This window comes from Chiloscyllium plagiosum, unplaced genomic scaffold (genome assembly GCF_037043375.1).
Source record: "Chiloscyllium plagiosum isolate Xiang-an unplaced genomic scaffold, Cpla_swu_hap1 HiC_scaffold_2, whole genome shotgun sequence".
NCBI classification, from domain to species: Eukaryota; Metazoa; Chordata; class Chondrichthyes; order Orectolobiformes; family Hemiscylliidae; genus Chiloscyllium; species Chiloscyllium plagiosum.
Window position 1 is genome coordinate 122526209 of NW_028270140.1, and position 21079 is coordinate 122547287.

The 21079-nt window shown below is 41.9% G+C and overlaps 1 protein-coding gene across 4 annotated transcripts in view; it reads right to left on the reverse strand.

The window, feature by feature from the left end:
- Positions 1 to 21079, reverse strand: part of wdr41 (WD repeat domain 41) — a 62743-nt gene that overhangs the window by 32270 nt on the left and 9394 nt on the right. For 2 of the 4 annotated variants that reach the window (XM_088000351.1, XM_088000350.1), the window contains exons 2-7: positions 13426 to 13504; positions 12672 to 12728; positions 12064 to 12179; positions 6087 to 6135; positions 3303 to 3434; positions 1300 to 1362 (exon numbers count right to left, since the gene is read on the reverse strand). In XM_088000351.1, coding sequence (XP_087856477.1) covers positions 1300 to 1362; positions 3303 to 3434; positions 6087 to 6135; positions 12064 to 12179; positions 12672 to 12719 — 408 coding nt within the window. In that variant the 5' untranslated portion in view covers positions 12720 to 12728; positions 13426 to 13504. The remainder of the gene's footprint in view (positions 1 to 1299; positions 1363 to 3302; positions 3435 to 6086; positions 6136 to 12063; positions 12180 to 12671; positions 12729 to 13425; positions 13505 to 21079) is intronic. The other 2 variants (XM_088000352.1, XM_088000354.1) reach the window with 1 other exon arrangement.

Sequence of the window (21079 nt, forward strand, 5' to 3'; positions counted from 1 at the left end):
GCAGGGATATTGAAGGAAAACGTGTGGCTGATCAACTTGATTTAAGTTTTGAGGTATTATCGTGGGTCATGTGTTCAATACAGTGTTCATGACAGACTGGTCAGAAAGCCAGAGCTCATGGGATCTAATCGAAAGTTGAGAGTTGGGCAACCTTGATATAGGTTTTTAGAACTGGAAGATTGTTTCAGAAGGGCTTTTCAAGGCTCAATACTGGACCCTGTGTTGACTGTGCCATACAGTGATTTAGACTTAACTGCAGGGAACGTGATGGAGGAAGTTGCAGGATTACAAAATTTCATTGTGGAGTTGATGAATGAGTAAAAGTAAAGGTTTTATAGTCCCTGAGGACCATCAGACTGTTCTCTCACTGGAGTCAGATGACTAGTGATGGCTTACCTGGAGAATCACTATACCTCAGGCAAGTGGCGAAGTTGAGAGGGACAGTCCATTAAGCTGTACAAGACTGCAGAATGATATCAATGGACTATTCAAAGTGGGTAGAAAAATTGCAAATGGAATTTTACCCGAGAGAGGTGTGAGGGCATGGACATTGGGAGAAATATCAAAGTAAGGAAACACATCAAATGATGGAGTAATAAATCTCTGAAGGCAGCTATTTTTCAGATGGCATAGAAACAACTGGCCAAATGGCATTCTGCTGTGCCATATATCTATGCCTCTATGAAACTTGGAGACTGTTGCTCAGAACAAAGATATGGTTGTAGAAGCAAGTTCCACTTAACGCATAATGAAATACAAGACAATGCAGGTTCAATTCCCATACCAGCTGGGGTTCCTATGAAGATCTCAAGCTGCCCTCTCATCTGAAGCATGGCCACCAATCATTAGTCATGTCTCTCTAATGAGAGTATCCTCTGGGACTATGGAAAGTTTGCTTTTTCGAGAGAGAAACAGAAATTAATGTAACTAGGGGAAAGGATAAACTGGAATCACATCAAACAGAAGAAAACAAGGTGGACATTCAAGAAAGAAACAGGACATTGAAATGAGAGGAAAAATGTTGGTGATCCAAAAATTTCTATGAAAGCTTAGCAGATCAGGCAGTACCTAGGGTGGGAAGTGCGTTTAACATTTCAAGTCAATGATCCCTAATAGATTCTGCTTGATCTGCTATGTGTTTCCAGAATTTTATTTATATTTCAGATTTCCAGCAACTGCAGAATTGTTTAAACAAAAAAAGACTTTTGTTGATAATATTCCTCCTGAAGCCACTTAACCAGAGATGCATAAAATAATGGAGCTTATACCCAATCAATAAGTCTTATAGATTTTTCTTACCTTAACAGAGGACTGAAAATCCATCAATGAATAGATTTGGCTGCCAGTGTGTAAATCCCAAATCGTATTGCATCAGTAAAGGAAAAACTATACAAAATTAATTTTGAAGAACTCAAATACTTCGCATATCTGAACAGGTTCTCTGCCCAAACAGACTAGTGATCTCAGACAAGTGCTTGTCATTAATAAATAATTGAAATTTGTCACATCAGCAATTACAGCTGTTTAGAAAAGATGAATAAACTGAGGTATTAAACATAACAACACATGTCTGTCGGCAAAGACCAGGCTTTAAAATAGTTGGGGGTGGCAAGCAAATTCACCCCTGAAATGTAGCCTATAGAAAGCACAGACCTGTGCAAAACTTCAGAAAAGGTTTCCCTCACCTTACAGTATGGCTTCTCCATGGGCCAATCGGGGCTGACCAATCACAGGCAAAGTCAGGTGCTGGAGGAGGAGAGGGTGGAGGGGGAGAATGTGGAAGTCCCTTGCAGGATACACTGACCTTTCTTTAAATTACTGGGAATGAGAGTTGTGGGAGAAACCAGAAACATTGCTTGCTTTCACCATTGCAGCTTTCTTTAGGTGATATTAAGCCTATTTGTTAGTCGACATCTGTAACAATAAATCTCCAAACCTGATGGATGGATACATAGTTCACAAAGAGGATACGATCCAAGAAAAATTATTAAAATTTTGGCAAAGATGCAGATCTAGATCCCAGAACATTTTTTACTTAAAAAGGATCCATTAATGTTGGGAGATGGAGGGAAATGGTTTTCTCGTTTGGAAAGTTGTGTTGAAATGTTGCCGATTGTTTTCAAATGTGAATTCTCTCAACTGCTGTGGTGGAACGTGTCACAGCTATTGAAATCTGAGCAGTTCGGAGCAGGTTTTAGGTACGGATTGACCTGAAACTTCCATGTTGTTGTGGAAACTCAAAGGGATTTATTTTCTTTGCAATGTAGCTACAGAGTATCAATCAGGAACAGAAAAGCCTGATTGACTCAGATGATCGCATTTGAGTTAAGGTTAAAAAAAATCACAACACCAAGCTATAGTTCAACAGGTTTATTTGGAAGTACTAGCTTTCGGAGCATACCAGTTGGACTATAACCTGTTGCTGCGTGATTTTTAACTTTGTCCACCCCTAGTCCAACACTGGCATCTCCACAACATTTGAGTTAACACAGGAGGACAGCAGGTCACACCCTGCTGACCAACTTCGCTATTCACTTGCAGATAGGATTCACTATTGGATGGCAAACCTACGTCCAGAACCTCAACTTGAGCTACAAATCTTCTCAAAGCTTGCTATGATTCACTATTTTTGAAAAGAATTTTTTCTTTACTTCTTCCAGAACATTCCTACAGCATGCATTTCAAGGTTACAAATTACTGCTGGAAAAACAACCACACAAAAAGGATAAACATTAAATCCTTTTAAGATGATACTGTTGCTTTCATACTTTTTAAATGCGGTTAAAGGTCTTGTGCACGTTCTTCATGCCATTACATTTTAGTATGGAATGCAGCTAAATATAAAACTAAGAGGATTTTCTTTGGGGTTTTTTTTATGGCTTTTTTGATCTATTTGTTTTGCCACTCTCCCCAGTCCTAAACTTCACTTGAAATTTTAACTGATAAAATGTATTTCCTTTCCCAACTTTTAATTTTGAAATGTGCTACCTCACATTTCTTCATTGGCCTGCATATGTCACTTATCAATCCACTATGTGGTCTCCTACAATCTTTCATAATCATCACAATTAGTGTTACCAATTCAATTTACTATAACCGATTTTCCAAACTAAAGCAGTTGGCAGGTTTAAAACCTGCCGAATCAAACTGGTCATTTTTTTCAAACTTGATAGTTGAAAACATTAGCATCATGGAGCCAGCTGACTAATACTGCAAATCAGATGTTAGCAACAGTAAATTTTTTAAGTGCTCTGTTAGGATTGGATCACAACAGATATATGGAACAGAAGGTATTAGGATACAATGACAGTCTTATCAGAAGAGGCCGTTAGAAGTTGGCGATTTTCTGGCGGTAAATGGTGGACTGATGGAAAGACAGCAATTGCTGTGATTGGTCTAGAATGGCCTCGAAGTTCATGAACTCTTTCTCCAGTCTGCAGACACAAGACATATCTTTTATTTTAAAAAAAACTTGAATTCATCAGACCACTTTATATTACACAATTTGCAGAAGTTCATCAATATCCAATGCAAAACATCTTTAAAATTTTCTGAATGAAAAAGGTAAACATTTGCAAACTCCACAGTAACAGCTTACTCCAGCTATCGCTGCTCTTACCTGGTTGGGCATACTTGTCACCCGAGAACCAAATGTGTTTTACTCTTAACTGTTCACGGAAATGGCCAAGAGAGCCACTCGGTTTAAGGACTATTAAGGGTAGGCAACAAAAGCTGGCCTAGCCAATGACATTCATGTCCCATGAAAGAAAATAAAATCCTTTATTAACTGCTTTGTTAACCTTTCCTGCAACTTTGTAAATATGTGCAAACATTCCAGATCTCTATCGCAATTGACAACGTTTAAATTGTAATATTTATTTTGCACTCTCTCCTTAATTTTGCTAATAAATGTATCACTTCATACTTTTCTGCATTGAATTTAATCTATGCAGCTACCCATTCCAGTAGCTTATGTCCTCAAATTTTATTACAATCTTTGTTGATGTTTACCGCGCATCCAACCTTCATCTCATCTGCATGTTGTATTAGCTCATATTGTTATTCATTACTGTTACCATTCTCAGTATCTGCAAAACTGAACACTGCTTGTTTGAAGACCTCCTTTAACCCAGTTCTAAACGCTTGGCTGTCCAAAACAGTACTAACAGAGTTATTGTCCATTTATGAGCCTACTTTCTATCCAGCCACATTCTTGAATTCAGATTGCGCTCTCTACTTCCTTTAGTTATTAACTGCAAATGTTGATAATTGTCGTAACCGCTTTAAATATATAAAATATATCTATCTTAACTGTACAATTTACTTTGTATTAATCAGCACACATGGATTCCAAAAACGTAATTAAATCTTATACAAATTGAAACCCTGTACAGAACTGAATTGTCTTTGCATGTGCAGTTGAGAAACTGCCCACAATATATAAACATAACCTGCGCAATAGCCGCGCCTTTTAAACTAACGGGGCTGGAATCGCATTATAGCCAATACAGGTAAGGAAAGTTCGCATTCCATAAATAATAGTCTAAATTTTTCAATCACATTAACACCAATTCGCATTGAAGAAACACCCATTATAGCAGAATCAACTGCAATTCTATTAACTTTCTATGGAGTTATGGTCATTCTTCAATTATCTAGAACGTCTAACATACAAAAAGTATAATTTCAGCCTCCCTTAGAGATTTATAGATGCAAACTTTCTGGATAAGGTACCTTGATCACTTTTTGCTTGTACTCTTCTTTACAAATGGATCATAAGTTCTACATCCTTAATAGTGATCAATAATTTTCATTTTAATATGTCACAGATCACAAAGAGCCTTTCATATGTAATAGAACTTCACGAAGTGTACCTTGTTTAAAGTACACTATTCTCCTAACAGTGAAATAATTTTGCCTTCTACCCACAAAGCAAAAAAAAGACAATCATTGAAAATGAATTTGCATTTCCTGTTTAAGAACAAAAGATCATTTTAAGACCAGAAGATCTCAACACCATTATTATAAGGCTCATATTACAGCGATCTTCGAAATACAGATTATCATGAGTTGTAACTTTAATTAAAGTAAAGTAAAGGAAATATAATCATCTTAAATATAGCTACAGACAAGTCAATTGACAGAGAAACAAAATTTGAAATTGCTAAATAAAAGTTATTTTGTAAGTGTTCATCCAGAGATGAATCAAATCAGTCTACAGCTTCAACGTATGACAAGTAATGGGAAAATGCACCATCTTCTGGATGCCTGTTGTACTGTCAGCTGCACGCCCCAAAGCTCACCATGTGAGGAATTTTGATAAATTGCAGTTGAAAGTAAAGTTTAAAAAAAATCAAAATTTCAGACAAATAAGGCTTGCTTATATAAACAAAGTACTGTTTTATTTAAATCTCTAGCATCTGCATTTAAGACATGTACATAAATTAACTAAGGCTTATAATGATATTTAAAAGGAGAAAGTGATAAACTCCATTACTTCTTCCCACCTGCAGAGTAATAAATGCCTTTCTCATTTTTGGTTACAATTTACTCATGTGTTTTTCTTTCATTCCCTTCGAGAGGGACAGCACTTCACTAGAATGGTTTCTTTAGATCCTAATCACCCATTGATAAATGACCCCTTGAACAAGTTATGAATGCACTTTGCTGATGTAGGTAAATAAACCACCAGACCACATTTTCTTAAATTTCTTAACCTGCATTAGTATGGCAATGATTGCTGGACAATAATCAGAAACTATGGGTAATTTTCTTCTCCTATTTCAGCGATGTCTTGGTTGTTTGCAGCTGCGATTAGATAACAGCACAGATTGGATCAAACCTAGGGCCGCCTCTATCTTTATAATTGAGGAGCTGGTGTTGGACTGGGGTGGACAATGGTAAAACTCACCACACCGGTTATAGTCCAACAGGTTTATTTGGAAGCACTAGCTTTGAAGCACTGCAAAGAAAAGCTACTGATGTTGTGATTTTTTACTGTGATCTTCATAGATCAGCTACTCAAAAGAATACAAGTATTTATATCTTTATGATATTTTAACAAAAGCAATTAAAAAAATACAAACCTGGACATTCCACACAAACACGACACCATCATCCCCTGCTGAAGCAAACCTGGATTAAAACAAAAGGTTGGCATATGAATTAATCACTCCAAATTAAAAACAGGAATTTATAAAACCTACAAAAGCTACTAGTCAGATCACTGGTTTAAAATGTCACTTCATTCATTAAAGAAATCTTGAGAAAAAGTGACAACACATAGTTCTATACTGGATAAGTAATTATAACTGGTTGTAGGTTTCAGAAGAGCACAAGGTAAAATGAATGCCAGGTACTCCCCTCCTCAGTCGGGGCTCTATGACATCATCAGACTCTGATTTGCACACTGTACAATGTGCATTGCCACTTTAAAATCAGCATTTGTGTGAAGCAGATGGGGGAACCAGAAGCCTTCCGTGATATTTCATGTTACAAATCAGACAGCCAGGTAGTGAAGGATAGAACTGCTGCCCATTCTTTACATATTTTATAGATTTTATTAAGAGAAATGCAACTTTTGAACATTCACCACCAAATTCCAACCCACTCAGTTCCATCAGCTAATGTATATGACATAACCAAGAGATAGAGGAGTGCAACCTTCCTCCAGTACAACTACTCCACTAGTCACAACGTGAACTTTAAATGTTTTAACTAGTTACACTTTGATCAATTATATATTTTATCTACAAAAAGTTCAGAATAAAATGCATCAACCTTTAAAAAAACAAAATTATTGAATCACTAAAAACAAAACTTAAAGAAACATGACAAGGCTGTCTCAGTGCTTCAGAATTTCTCAGAAAGGTAGCAAAGGCTGAGCTTGAGGTCTTCTCTCTTCACCAGTACACTCAAACTCAACTCGAAACAAACTCAAAAAGCCAAAGCTCCTGACAACCATAAAGTCAGACAGACAAAATCCAGCAAATCCAAACAGTTCTATCGTCTATCAATCTTGGCTGTTTACTTAGCTTAAAACATGCGACTTTTGAAGGATAACACTTCAAAGTGTGTGTTCCAGTGTCCTTTTAAAGAAATGTATTTCCTCAATACTTCAAAGGAACCAATTTTTGCAATCCATTGGGCATGAGTCCTCAAAAATATTAAAAAGCAATGAATCCCATTCAATCACTCCCACCCATACTAATACAATTAACCATTGTCAATAACCAAACCTGTTCATGTTCAAATATTTCAATAGCTGGGTCCATTGTATCCACCATTCTAAATATTCTTGACATACATAATTAAGATAACCCACCTGTACCAGTGCAGGTAAATGCTCAGAATTACATTTGAAGCTGTGTTAATGGATTTGCATTAATATGATGGTGTTCTTCATAAAGGTGAGTGTAATGTAATTGAATCTGAAACTAAGGTTTTGAATCTATATAAAAGGGACGTATGTGACACGAACTGTCAAGGATGGATTGGGTATAGTTGACATAGTAGAGGGCTGAAATAAACCAAAGATCAGGCTGTTTTCTGAGAGGGTTAGAAACAATTTGTGGCAATATTTAATGAAGAATATTCAATATCTTGGCTGTAATGGGAAGATTAACTATGTATTCTGTGTTATATCAGTGCAAGTTGTTGTTGAATGTTTTTTCTTTAGGAATAATACCTATAATAAATTATCTGGAACAAAATCAAAAGTTGCTAAAGAAGTTTAGTAGGTCAGGCAGCATCTGTGAAGAGAAAGCAGAGATAATGTCCAGCGATCTTTCTTCACTAGCTAGGAAAGATTGGTTTATATGCGAACGAAGGGGCAGAGGGAGTGGGGAAGGAGTAAATGATAGGTGGAAATGGAGTTAAGAGAAAGAGTGTACTAAAGGAGTTGACGATAGAGAGGCAAAAATCCATATTTAAAGAACATATGCATGCATTACAATTATTCATTCCTGTCTGGCACAAAAATAAAAGAGGAAAGGTGGCTCAACTATGGCTTACAAAGAAATTAGGGACAGTATTAGATCCAAAGAGGAGACAAATAAAATTGCCAGTAAAGGCAGCAAGTGAGGATTAAGAATGCAGCATAAGAGGACAAAAAGTTTGATCAAGAGGGGGAAAATCGATTCTGAGTAAAATTGCAGGAAACACGGAAACTGACTGTAAAACCTCCCATAAAAATAAGCAAAGAGAAAAAGACTAGTAAAGACAAATCTAGGCCCCTTAAAGTCAGAAGATGGGAAAATTACAGGGCAGAACAAAGAAATGACAGATGAATTGAACACATATTTTGGTTTCCTGATGAAGAGCTTATGCTCGAAACATCAACTCTCCTGCTCCTTCGATGCTATCTGACCAGCTATGCTTTTCCAGCACCACACCTTTTGACATATTTTAGTTCTGTCCTTTGTGCTCTCCTGAGTCTACTGAGGGTGAAATTGAATATTAATAATCAGTATTACTAAGAAAGTTATGCTAGGGAAATTAACAGGGTTAAAGGCCAACAAATCACCAAGGCCTCAATCTCCATTATAGAGTAGCAAAAGGAAGTGGCTCTGGAAATGCGGATGCATCGGTGGTCATCTTCAAAATTCTATAAATTCTAGAGCAGTTCCCCAGATTGGAGGGTGGCATATGTAACCCCACTATTTCAAATCAAAGGAAGAGAAAACAAATAATTATAGACCAATTAATTTTAGATTAGATTAGATTAGATTAGATTACTTACAGTGTGGAAACAGGCCCTTCAGCCCAACAAGTCCACACCGCCCCGCCGAAGTGCACCCACCCATACCCCTACCTTTACCCCTTACCTAACACTACGGGCAATTTAGTATGGCCAATTCACCTGGCCTGCACATCTTTGGACTGTGGGAGGAAACCGGAGCACCCGGAGGAAACCCACGCAGACACGGGGAGAATGTGCAAACTCCACACAGTCAGTCGCCTGAGGCGGGAATTGAACCCGGGTCTCTGGCTCTGTGAGGCAGCAGTGCTAACCACTGTGCCACCGTGCCGCCCACAAATTTAAAATCAGCAAAGGGGAAAATGCAAGAGTCAAAACATGATCACAGAACATTTAGAAAGCATCAGAAAAGATGAAGGCAACCTGAGTTTACAGAAGGCAAATCATGCTTGACAAATCTACTAGAGTTTTTTTTGAGGGTGTAATTAGCATACATGAAGGAGAACCAGTGGATATTGTCTATTTGGACTTCAAGGATGTTGATAAGGTCCCTCATAAGCGGTTAATGAGCAAAGTTAAAGTACACAGAATAGGAAGTTGGCATCGATCAAGAATTAGTTTTCAGACAGGAAACAGAATGGGAATAAATTTATTTTCAGAATGCCGGGAAGTGACTAGTGTGGTACAAAAATGATCAGTGCCTGAGCCTCAGGGTTATTTACAATATACATAAATGACCTTGATGAGGGAACTAAATGCAATATTTTCAAGTTTCCTGATGACACAAAACTGAACAGGATTGAGAGTTGCGAGGAGGATGCAAGGAGGTTTCAATGAGATTTAGAAAGGTTGAGTGAGCGAGCAAAAACATGGCAGATGATGTACAGTGCGGCTAAATGTGAAGTTATACACTTCGGTATAAAAAACAAAAAGGAAGAGTTTTATTTAAAGTGGTGATATACTGACAAATGTAGACGTACAATTAGAGGCAGGAACAAGGAATTAGAAAGCCAAATGGTTATTGCCCTTTATTGCAGAGAAGATGGAATTCAGAAGTAGGGATGTCTTACCACAGTTATACAGGGCCTTAGGTGAGACCACATCTAGAATACTGCATGCAGTCTGGTTCACCAGTCAAAGAAAGGATGAATTTGCTGCAGGGGAGTGTTGCAGAGGTTCACCAACCTGATACCAGGCAGGGCAAGATTGTCCTAGGAGGACAGATTAGTTTGACTGGGACTGTTATCACTTGAATTTAGGCATGAGACAGGTGTTAATTGAAAGGTATAAGATTATAACAGGACAGGACAGATTAGATGCAGGGGGAATGCTTTTCTTGGTTGGTGATTCTAGAAACATGTTCATGCTGAATGGGAGAAGAGGTCCTTAGGGTTAAATGACCGAGTCCCACTGTTAGTTTGTACATTTCTAATCCTGACATCCATGTTAGTTTTAATTCAAAAATCTAAAGAACAAATCTGGTGCCAATTTGGCATCACAGATTAGAACATTCCACTGCAAGAACTAGAAACAGTCAGGAAAGAATTATCAGACTGCCAGAGTGACTGAATTATACCAAAAAAAGTATGGTTTTATAATTTGCCAATGCTTTAACTGCGGTTGTAAATGGAAAATATACAATGGCTTTAGGACTGGAATTTTTCAAACACCAGAGTGAATCTTAATAGCCAGATATATCATTAAGGAGAAAGTGAGGTCTGCAGATGCTGGAGATCAGAGCTGGAAATGTGTTGCTGGAAAAGCGCAGCAGGTCAGGCAGCATCCAGGGAACAGGAGAATCGACGTTTCGGGCATAAGCCCTTCTTCAGGAATGAGGAAAGTTTGTCCAGCGGGCTAAGATAAAAGGTAGGGAGGAGGGACTTGGGGGAGGGGCGTCGGAAATGTGATAGGTGGAAAGAGGTCAAGGTGAGGGTGATAGGTCAGACTGGGGTGGGGGCGGAGAAGTCGGGAAGAAGATCTCAGGTTAGGAAGGCGGTGCTGAATTTGATGGATTTGACTGAGACAGGGTGGGGGAAGGGGAAATGAGGAAACTGGTGAAATCCGAGTTCATCCCTTGTGGTTGGAGGGTTCCTAGCCGGAAGATGAGGCGTTCTTCCTCCAACCGTTGTTTTGTTGTGGTCTGACGATGGAGGAGTCCAAAGACCTGCATATCCTTGGTGGAGTGGGAGAGGGAATTGAAATGTTGAGCTACAGGGTGGTTGGGTTGGTTGGTCCGGGTGTCCCAGAGGTGTTCTCTGAAACGCTCCGCAAGTAGCCGGCCTGTCTCCCCAATATAGAGGAGGCCTATATATTGGGACACCCGGACCAACCAACCCAACCACCCTGTAGCTCAACATTTCAATTCCCTCTCCCACTCCACCAAGGATATGCAGGTCTTTGGACTCCTCCATCGTCAGACCACAACAAAACGACGGTTGGAGGAAGAACGCCTCATCTTCCGGCTAGGAACCCTCCAACCACAAGGGATGAACTCGGATTTCACCAGTTTCCTCATTTCCCCTTCCCCCACCCTGTCTCAGTCAAATCCATCAAATTCAGCACCGCCTTCCTAACCTGAGATCTTCTTCCCGACTTCTCCGCCCCCACCCCAGTCTGACCTATCACCCTCACCTTGACCTCTTTCCACCTATCACATTTCCGACGCCCCTCCCCCAAGTCCCTCCTCCCTACCTTTTATCTTAGCTTGCTGGACAAACTTTCCTCATTCCTGAAGAAGGGCTTATGCCCGAAACGTCGATTCTCCTGTTCCCTGGATGCTGCCTGACCTGCTGCGCTTTTCCAGCGACACATTTCCAGATATATCTTTAACTAAGTTAAAACAAAAGAACTGCAGATGATGGCAATATGTAACAGAAACTAAAATTGCCGGCAAAACTCAGCAGTTCTGGCAACATCTGAGAGGAAGGTGACTTTTCTGAAGAGTTCGTTCTCCCCACAAATGCAGCTAGACCTGCTGAGTTTCTATTTTTGCTTCACATTATTTACTAATTTCTTATTAATAAGATACATCTGAGAAATTAATCATTTAAGAAACACATTAAAACTTTTATTACAAAATCAATCCATTTACTCTTCCACCTTCTCCCCATTACAATGTTCAGACATTATTAAACAACTATTTTAATATTGGAAAAGAATGTTAGGATATTAGGCTTTCATTAAACAAAGGATTATAACTATTGCAAATATAATATCTTCTCCCTTCTTTCTTCCACTACATCCACAAGGTATTCATAATTAGACCAGAATCACTGGGCTTCTTTGAAATCACTTGGAAAGATTCCATAACATTAGAATTGTTATGAAATTTTCAAACTTCAAATAAAGTTTTTTCTAAAACTAACCTGAGATCATCAATCCATGCCATGAAGCGAACAATATCACTGTGGCCTTTTAGTACCTGTAGTTCTGTATAGGGATTCTGTAGCTGTTCATCACCGATGCAGAGGACCAGAGACTTCTAAAAGTAAAATAATTAATTATAAAATGGTTATTGCATGGTAAGGGATAATTGTCATAGTTTTCCATAACTGTTCAGTACTGTAAAATTGAACCGAAATTTGAAACTTAAAAAGTACAAAGATTATCATTGTAAAAGATAGGAAAGACAGTAAGGCCAAATGAGACGACAGTATAATAATGACATTACTATGCGGAGTCAAAAAGAAGAATTCCAGGTCAGTCATATTCAGGATAGCACTGAAAGTTTAAAAAGTACCTTAATGAAAACTTAGAAAGCGTTTGGAAAATCATTGTCATATTGATTTTCTAACTGATTCCATCCATTAGATAGTTAATGACACAAAGGGTAAAACTGGAATGGGAGCTGCTATAACTACTCCTGAAAATTATTTGAGGAAATATATGGTATGTTTTCTACCTGGTAGATGCACAAAGCAAAGTAGGAAACAAAATGATCGACTAGAGAGAGAATGAATCCTTTATACAATACCTCCACTGGCTCCTGCACGTCTCTTCCTCCCAGCAACCACCTCAACATCTCTCAGCTCTAAAACAAATGGAATACAAAACATGTTCAAGCTGCTAAGGATTGGTCGTAGTAATTATCCATAGATATTAATATTTCTTGGATAAATTAAAACGTAAGTTAGAAAGGAGATTTCAATGGTCAGTCATAAAATTAGATTTAATTTATTAATTGTCACGTGCATCCTGTTTCAAAGTACAGTGGGTAAAAAAGTGTTGTAAAGTGTTGCCACTCTACAGTGCTATGTTAAAACACAGAAAAATAAACCAAAACATAGAATATAGATGCAGAAAAATTAATAAAGACAGCGTCCTTCTTTTTAAGTGTCCCATCATGGGCCACAGGCCTGGTGGCCAGACATGAGTCTCCTTCACTCAGCCTCCACCGTAACAAAAGTTGCCACTCTTTGGTGCCACCTCACCACCATCGGCTCGCCACTGAGCCCTTTGCTGGACCTCGCCAATGCAGATGCCACCAATGCTGCTGGGTACTGCACCAGCCCAAACTTTACTCCGCCATTGCCTTGAATCTGCTTTGGCCCACTGCGCTGATGCATCAGAGTCTCACACTGGGCCCAAACTTGTCTCAGCCGCCACCTCCATGAATCTGCGCTGGTTGCAAATGCCGCCGGGAACACAAACTCACCTCTGCAAGAGCAGCCACTCATCAGCACTAGACTGCCTCAAAGATGCAGAAGCCACCAGGAACACAAACTCACCTCCGATGCCACTACACTGCTGGGCCCACTCTGCTACGCTGATCCTGTTGCCAAGACCAAGCTCTTCGCCAACAGGTAACTAAAATAAAATAGAAGAGAACAATAAAAAAAAAACAAGAGAAGAGAGAACAAAAGGAAAAGAAATAAAAAGCAGACGGAGTAGATGAGCCCTGGGCTCAGAAGCCCTAATCCACCAATTTGGTAAAGTGCAAATTAAAAATACTGAGTGGAAGCTTGGTAGCCCACTTCTGAATTATGCTGCACTTACAAATTTTGCTTTTCAAAAATGAATCAATCTTAAAACGTTTTGTTAGACAGAAAAATTGCTACATAAGTAAATGTGGAAATGTAACTGGGGAGGTCTCGACTGATTTTCATTCTCTGTAGTAAGGCACCCTGGGACTCACTATTCGAAAGCCACGTTCCAGGATGAAACAGTGCTATTGGGACCATGCTGCCCACGTGATATCTGATTCATAAATTTTAATAGTCAGGAAATTGTGGACATAGTGCTTATACTGCAAAACATTTGTCTGTGCTCTCAGTAACCAAGGTTCTGTACAAGGAGTGCTTACAACTTGGGAGAGGTACAGAAAGGATGTAACATAGGGCAATTATCATTTTATCTGCAACTTACAGCTGGCTGAACATGCTGCAGACATGACAAGAAATTTAATGCTCATCTCAGACTCAAACCGCGTCCAAGGTAGCACAAGGTAGATAACACCAATACATTACCAGCTCTGGGTAATGCATTTCTTTTAAAAATAATAATTTCTATTAAAACATTTCGACCTATCTAAACTTTTCAGTCGGAATCATCTTAACAGCTATATTTAGAGTCAAGAGTGTGGTGCTAAAAAGGTTCAACAGGTCAGGCAGCATCTGCGGAGCAAGAGTCAACTTTTTGGGCAAAAACGAATGCAGCAGTGAGGCGGGGGGGGGGGGGGAGGTAACAGACTGCGATAGGTAGATGGAAATGGGGGTAATGGTGATAGATTGGAGAGGAGGGTGGAGCTGATAGGTGAGGAGGAAGATGGATAGGTAGGACAATGCTGTGTTGAAAGGCTGGAACTAGGATAAGGTGGGGGGGGGGGGGGGGGGGGGAAGTGGGGGTGGGATGAGGAAACTGGTGAAATCCACATTGTTGCCATGGGGATGGAGGTCCAGAGACAGAAGATAAGGAATTCTTCCTCCAGACGTGGGGTTGTTAGGGAGCGGCGATGGAGGAGGCCCAGGACCTGCATGTCCTTGGTGGACTGGAAGGGGGAGTTGAAGTGTTCGGCCATGGGATGTGGGGTTGGTTGGTGCATGCAGGTGTCCCAGAGATGTTCTCTAAAGCACTCTGCGGGTAGGCATCCTGTCTCCCCAACGTAGAGGAGACCACATTGGGAGCAATGGATACAGTAAATGTGGAAGGCTCCTTTGGGGTCTTGGATGGAGGTGAGGGGGGAAGTTTGGGCACAAGTTTTGCAATTCCTGCGATGGCAGGGGAAGGTGCCGGTCGGGGAGGATAGGTTGGTGGGGGTCGTGGACCTGACGAGGGAGTCGCAGAGGGAATGGTCTTTACGGAAAGTGGATAGGGGTGGCGAGGGAAATATATCTCTGCTAGTGAGGTCTGTTTGTATGTGGCGGAAATGGCAGAGGATGATGCGATGTATATAGATGTTGGTGGGATGGGAGGTGAGGACTGGGGTGGGGGGGGGGTGGTTCTGGCCTTGTTGGGGTAAGAGGGGAAATTGCAGTCTCTAAAGAAAGAGGCCATCTGGTGTGTTCTGTGGTGGAACTTGTCCTCCTGGAAGCAGATGCGGTAGATTTGGAGGAATTGGGAATAAGGGATAGCATTTTTACAGGAGGCAGGGTGGGAGGAGGTGTAGTCCAGGTAGCTGTGAGACTCTGTGGGTTTGTAGAAGATGTCAGTGTTGAGTCGGTCACTGTTGATGGAGGTGGGAGGTCCAGGAAGGCGAGGGAGGTGTCTGGGATGGTGCAGCTGAATTTTAGGTCGGGATGGAATGTGTTGGTGAAGTTGATGAACTGTTCAAACTCCACATGGGAGCACAAAGTGGCATCGATGTAGTCATCAATGTAGCAGAGGAAGAAGTGGGGAATGGTGCCAGTGTAACTATGGAAGATCTATATTTAGAGGCTACTAAGAACCGCAGGAATCATTAAGCATTAAAGTGGGATTATTTTTACCAGAAAATCTCGAAACAAGTCTGTGGAGAAACTGACGTAAGTGTAAGATAGCCAGCCAGTATTCTCAGACAACTTCAAGGAACCATCAAGAACATGAGAATGAGAACATTACATTTGAAGTGATGCTGCACCAGAAGCCAGTATAGGTAAATGTGCAGAGGGTAACTGGGGAAAGGATTGTTGCTTCACGCTAAGTAAAGGGAAGCAGAGTTTTGGATGAGTTCAATTTTAGACAGAAGAGTACTTGTACTGGAATAGCCAAATAGGGGAGGGCCCTGCCTAGTGATATTATCACCAGACTACTAATCAAAAACTCAAACCCAAAAACATTCTGAGGACCTGGGCTTGAATTCTACCACAGCAGATGCTCACATTAGAATTCAATTTTAAAAAGTCTGGAATTAAGAATCTAATATTGTCAATTGTCGGTAAAACCCACCTGGTTCATTGATGTCCTTCAGAGAAGGAAATCTGCCACCCTCACCTGGGTGGGGGTGGTTTGGCCTACATGCAACTCCAGACACCAAGTAATGTGGTTTACACTCAAGTACTCTCTGAAATGGCGTACCAAGCCACTCAGCTGTATCAATCAAGCTGTGAAGTTTCAACAAAGAAATAAAACTGGACACGCCACCTGGCATCAAACTAGGCACCAGAAAAGAGGCAGAAATAGTCCAGTCAACCCTCTAAGATGTTCTTACATCTAGGGGTTGGTGCCAAAATTAGGAAAGCAGGCTCACAGACTAGTGAAACAACAGCCCAACACTGTCTATAAAGTCTGATTCTGTGAATATGACTATGTCCCAGATGTCTCTATCACCATCCCTGTATATGCCCTGTCTCACCAGCAGAATAGACCCAGCAGAGGTGGCAGCACAGTGGTATACAGTCAGAAGGGAGTTGCCCCGCGAGTGCTCAACGGTGACGCAGGACCCCATGAAGTCTTACACACCCTCCCTTGACTGAAGAATCAGTACTCCTCCATGTTGAGTAACACCTGAAGGAAGAACAGAGGGTGGCAACAGCGGAAACATACTTTGGGTGGGGATAACAATTTCCACCACCGAGAATGCTTTGGCAGCAGTGCGACTGGTCAAGCTGGTCAAGTCCTGAAGGACATAGCTGTTAGACTAGGTGTGTAACAATTGGGGAAGGAACCAAGAGGGAAAAACATACTTGATCTCATCTTTACCAATCTGTCAGCTGCAGATGCATATATTTAGCAAACATTCACGACACTTCAATTCTATCCCCTTTGGAATAAAGCCTAAAGATTGGGGTTTTTCTTTGGGAGAACTTTGCTAACCTGTGAAATAACTTTTCGTGTTTAATGCTCATGTATTCCAAGATACCATTGTTTCTCTGAACTCACTAGGCTTGCACCTTTCTAGTAATAAGTGATCTGCCTATTCCTACCAATGGTGCTAATCTCATTTACTTATGTTGAAATTTATTTCCCAAAACAACTGCCCACTCGATTCTGTAAAAAGTCCATCAGGAGAATTGGTAATGGGAATAAGGAAATGACAGATGAATCAAATCAGTATTGGTTCAACCTATCACAGTCTTCACTATAGAAACTACAAGTAACATCCAAGAAGCTAAGATAAATCAAGAAATGGAAGGGAGGAAGAAATTTAGGAACATCAGAAATCACCAGAGAAGTGATGCTGAGCAAATTAGCTAAATGAGATAGTTGATGCATTGGTTTAATTTTCCAAAACTTCGATTTGGAAGCATTCTCGTTATATTGAGAGAAGCAGACTTAACACTTTTATTCAAAAAGCAGCAGCTAAATCAGTCAGTTCGCTGAACATTCGTCATAGGCAAAATATTATAAACTATTATTATAGCAGTTATATCAGGACACTTACATAACTTCAGGGTAACCAAGCAAAGTCAACATAGTTTTGTTAAAGGGAAATCATATGACTAGTCTATTGGAGTTCTTAGAAGAGGTAACGTGTTCTGGATAAAAGAGAATCAGTGGATGTACTGCACATAGATTTCCAGAAGACATTTGACAAGGCGCAAAATCAAAGATTATTGCAAAAAAAAACATTCAGTGTAGTGGGTAGCGTATGGGCACAGACAGATGATTGGCTGACTAGAGGTGGTGCATTTGAGACTTATGCAAGATACACCACAGGGATTGGTGCTGAAATCTCAACTGTTTATAATTTATATAAATGTCTTTGATGAAGGAATGGAGCTAATTGTTGGCAAATTTGATGATACAACAATAGATAGAAAGCAAGTTGTGAAGAGGATACAATATGGTTACAAAAAGATATTGATAAGTGGGTAGGCAAAGACATGGCAAATGGAGTATTAATGTGGGAAATGTAATGCCCCATTTTGGCAGGAAGAGTAAAAGAAAGCATATCATCTAACTAATGAGCGATTGCACAATTCAGATTCACAGGGATCTGGATGTCCTTGTGCATGAATTGCACAAGGTTAGCTTGCAGGTACAGCAAGTAATTAGGAAAGCAAAAAGAATGTTACAATTTATCAAGACGGAAGCTGGTAGGTAGGCTATACTTCAATTATGTAAAAACAATGACTGCAGATGCTGGAAACCAGATTCTGGATTAGTGGTGCTGGGAAAGCACAGCAGTTCAGGCAGCATCCGAGGAGCAGTAAAATCGACGTTTCGGGCAAAAGCCCTTCATCAGGAATAATGGCAGAGAGCTTGAAGGGTGGAGAGATATGCTAGAGGAGGGTGGGGGTGGGCAGAAAGTAGCATAGAGTACAATAGGTGAGTGGGGGAGGGGATGAAGGTGATAGGTTGGGGGTGGAGGGTGGAGTGGATAGGTGGAAAAGAAGATAGGCAGGTAGGACAAGTCATGGGGACAGTGCTGAGCTGGAAGTTTGGAACTAGGGTGAGGTGGGGGAAGGGGAAGTGAGGAAACTGTTGAAGTCCACATTGATGCCCTGGGGTTGAAGTGTTCCGAGGCGGAAGATGAGGCGTTCTTCCTCCAGGCGTCTGGTGGTGAGGGAGCGGTGGTGAAGGAGGCCCAGAACCTCCATGTCCTCAGCAGAGTGAGAGGGGGAGTTGAAATGTTGGGCCACAGGGCGGTGTGGTTGATTGGTGCGGGTGTCCCGGAGATGTTCCCTAAAGCACTCTGCAATGAAGCATCCAGTCTCCCCAATGTAGAGGAGACTGCATCAGGAGCAACGGATACAATAAATGATATTGGTGGAGGTGCAGGTAAAACTTTCATGGTTGTGGAAGGCTCCTTCAGGGCCTTGGATGGAGGTGAGGGAGGAGGTGTGGGCACAGGTTTTGCAATTCCTGCAGTGGCAGGGGAAGGTGCCAGGATGGGAGGGTGGGTTGTAGGGTGGGCGTGGACCTGACCAGGCAGTCACGGAGGGAACGGTCTTTGCGGAAGGTGGAAAGTGGTGGGGAGGGAAATATATCTCTGGTGGTGGGGTCTTTTTGGAGGTGGCGGAAATGTCGGCGGATGATTTGGTTTATGCGAAGGTTGGTAGGGTGGAAGGTCAGCGCCAGGGGCTTTCGGTCCATGTTACGGTTGGAGGGATGGGGTCTGAGGGCAGAGGTGCGGGATGTGGACAAGATGCGTTGGAGGGCATCTTTAACCACGTGGGAAGGGAAATTGCGGTCTCTAAAGGAGGTCATCTGGTGTGTTCTGTGGTGGAACGCATCCTCCTGGGAGCAGATACGGCGGAGGCGGAGGAATTGGGAATACGGGATGGCATTTTTTGCAAGAGATAGGGTGGGAAGAGGTGTAATCCAGGTAGCTGTGGGAGTCGGTGGGTTTGTAAAAAATGTCAGTGACAAGTCGGTCGTCATTAATGGAGATTGAGAGGTCCAGGAAGGGGAGGGAGGTGTCAGAGATGGTCCAGGTAAATTTAAGGTCCGGGTGGAATGTGTTGGTGAAGTTGATGAATTGCTCAACCTCCTCTGGGAGCACGAGGTGGCGCCAATGCAGTCATCAATGTAGCAGAGGAAGAGGTGGGGAGTGGTGCCGGTGTAATTACGGAAGATCAACTGTTCTACGTAGCCAACGAAGAGACAGGCATAGCTGAGGCCCATACGTGCCCCCATGGCTACCCCTTTGGTCTGGAGGAAGTGGGAGGATTCGAAGGAGAAATTGTTAAGGGTGAGGACCAGTTTGGCCAAACGAACGAGAGTGTCGGTGGAAGCGTACTGTTGGGGACGTCGGGAGAGGAAAAACGGAGGGCTTGGAGGCCCTGGTCATGGCGGATGGAGGTGTAGAGGGATTGGATATCCATGGTGAAGATGAGGCATTGGGGGCCGGGGAAACGGAAGTCTTGGAGGAGGTGGAGGGCGTGGGTTGTGTCTCGAATGTATGTGGGGAGTTCCTGGACTAGGGGGGATAGGACAGTGTCGAGGTAGGTAGAGATGAGTTCAGTGGGGCAGGAGCATGCTGAGACAATGGGTCGGCCAGGGTGGTCAGGCTTGTGGATCTTGGGAAGGAGGTAGAACCGGGCAGTGCGGAGTTCCCGGACTATGAGGTTGGAAGCTGTGGGTGGGAGATCTCCTGAGGTGATGAGGTTCTGTATGGTCTGGGAGATGATGGTTTGGTGATGGGGGGTGGGGTCATGGTCGAGGGGGCGGTAGGAAGAGGTGTCCTCGAGTTGGCGTTTGGCTTCAGCAGTGTAGAGATCAGTGCGCCAGACTACCACTGCGCCCCTTTATCTGCTGGCTTGATGGTGAGGTCGGGATTGGAGCAGAGGGATTGGAGGGCTGCGCATTGTGAGGGTGAGAGGTTGGAGTGGGGGGAGGGAGGTAGACAGGTTAAGGCGGTTAATGTCCCGGCGGCAGTTGGAAATGAAGAGGTCGAGGGCAGGTAATAGGCCAGTGCGGGGTGTCCAGGTGGATGCAGTGTGAGGTCCCAGCTCCCAGCCCTGCCGAGTTTTCACCATCCCTCCAGACATCCCCCTCACTGAGGACGAACGATCAGTCCTCAGCAAAGGACTCATCTTCATCCCCCTCTGCCCACCCATCAATGAATTTAATACACGCCGTGACGTCGAACACTTCTTCCGCCGCCTCCGAGCTTACTTTCACAATCAGGACTCCCGCCCACCTTCCGAGGACCCCTTCGCCCACCTCCAACACACTGCATCCACCTGGACACCCCGCACTGGCCTATTACCTGCCCTCAACCTCTTCATTGAGCAGGCCCACTACCAGGTTAAGTGGAACGTAACAGATCAAATATTGAGAGACAGTGGTGTGCTTAGCACAGCTAGTGTTCTAGACTTTACACAACCATCAAGATATGCGCGTACTTTCCACAAATGCAAGTATTAACCATTGTTAAACCATTCATAAATTAGAACCTAAGAATTTAGTATCCAGAGAAACTTAACAGGTCCAATACGAAGATTAAATTTAATGTCATTACCATAAAGGAACACACTTTTTCTGGACAAAAATACTACAGAAGGTATTAGGATATAGATA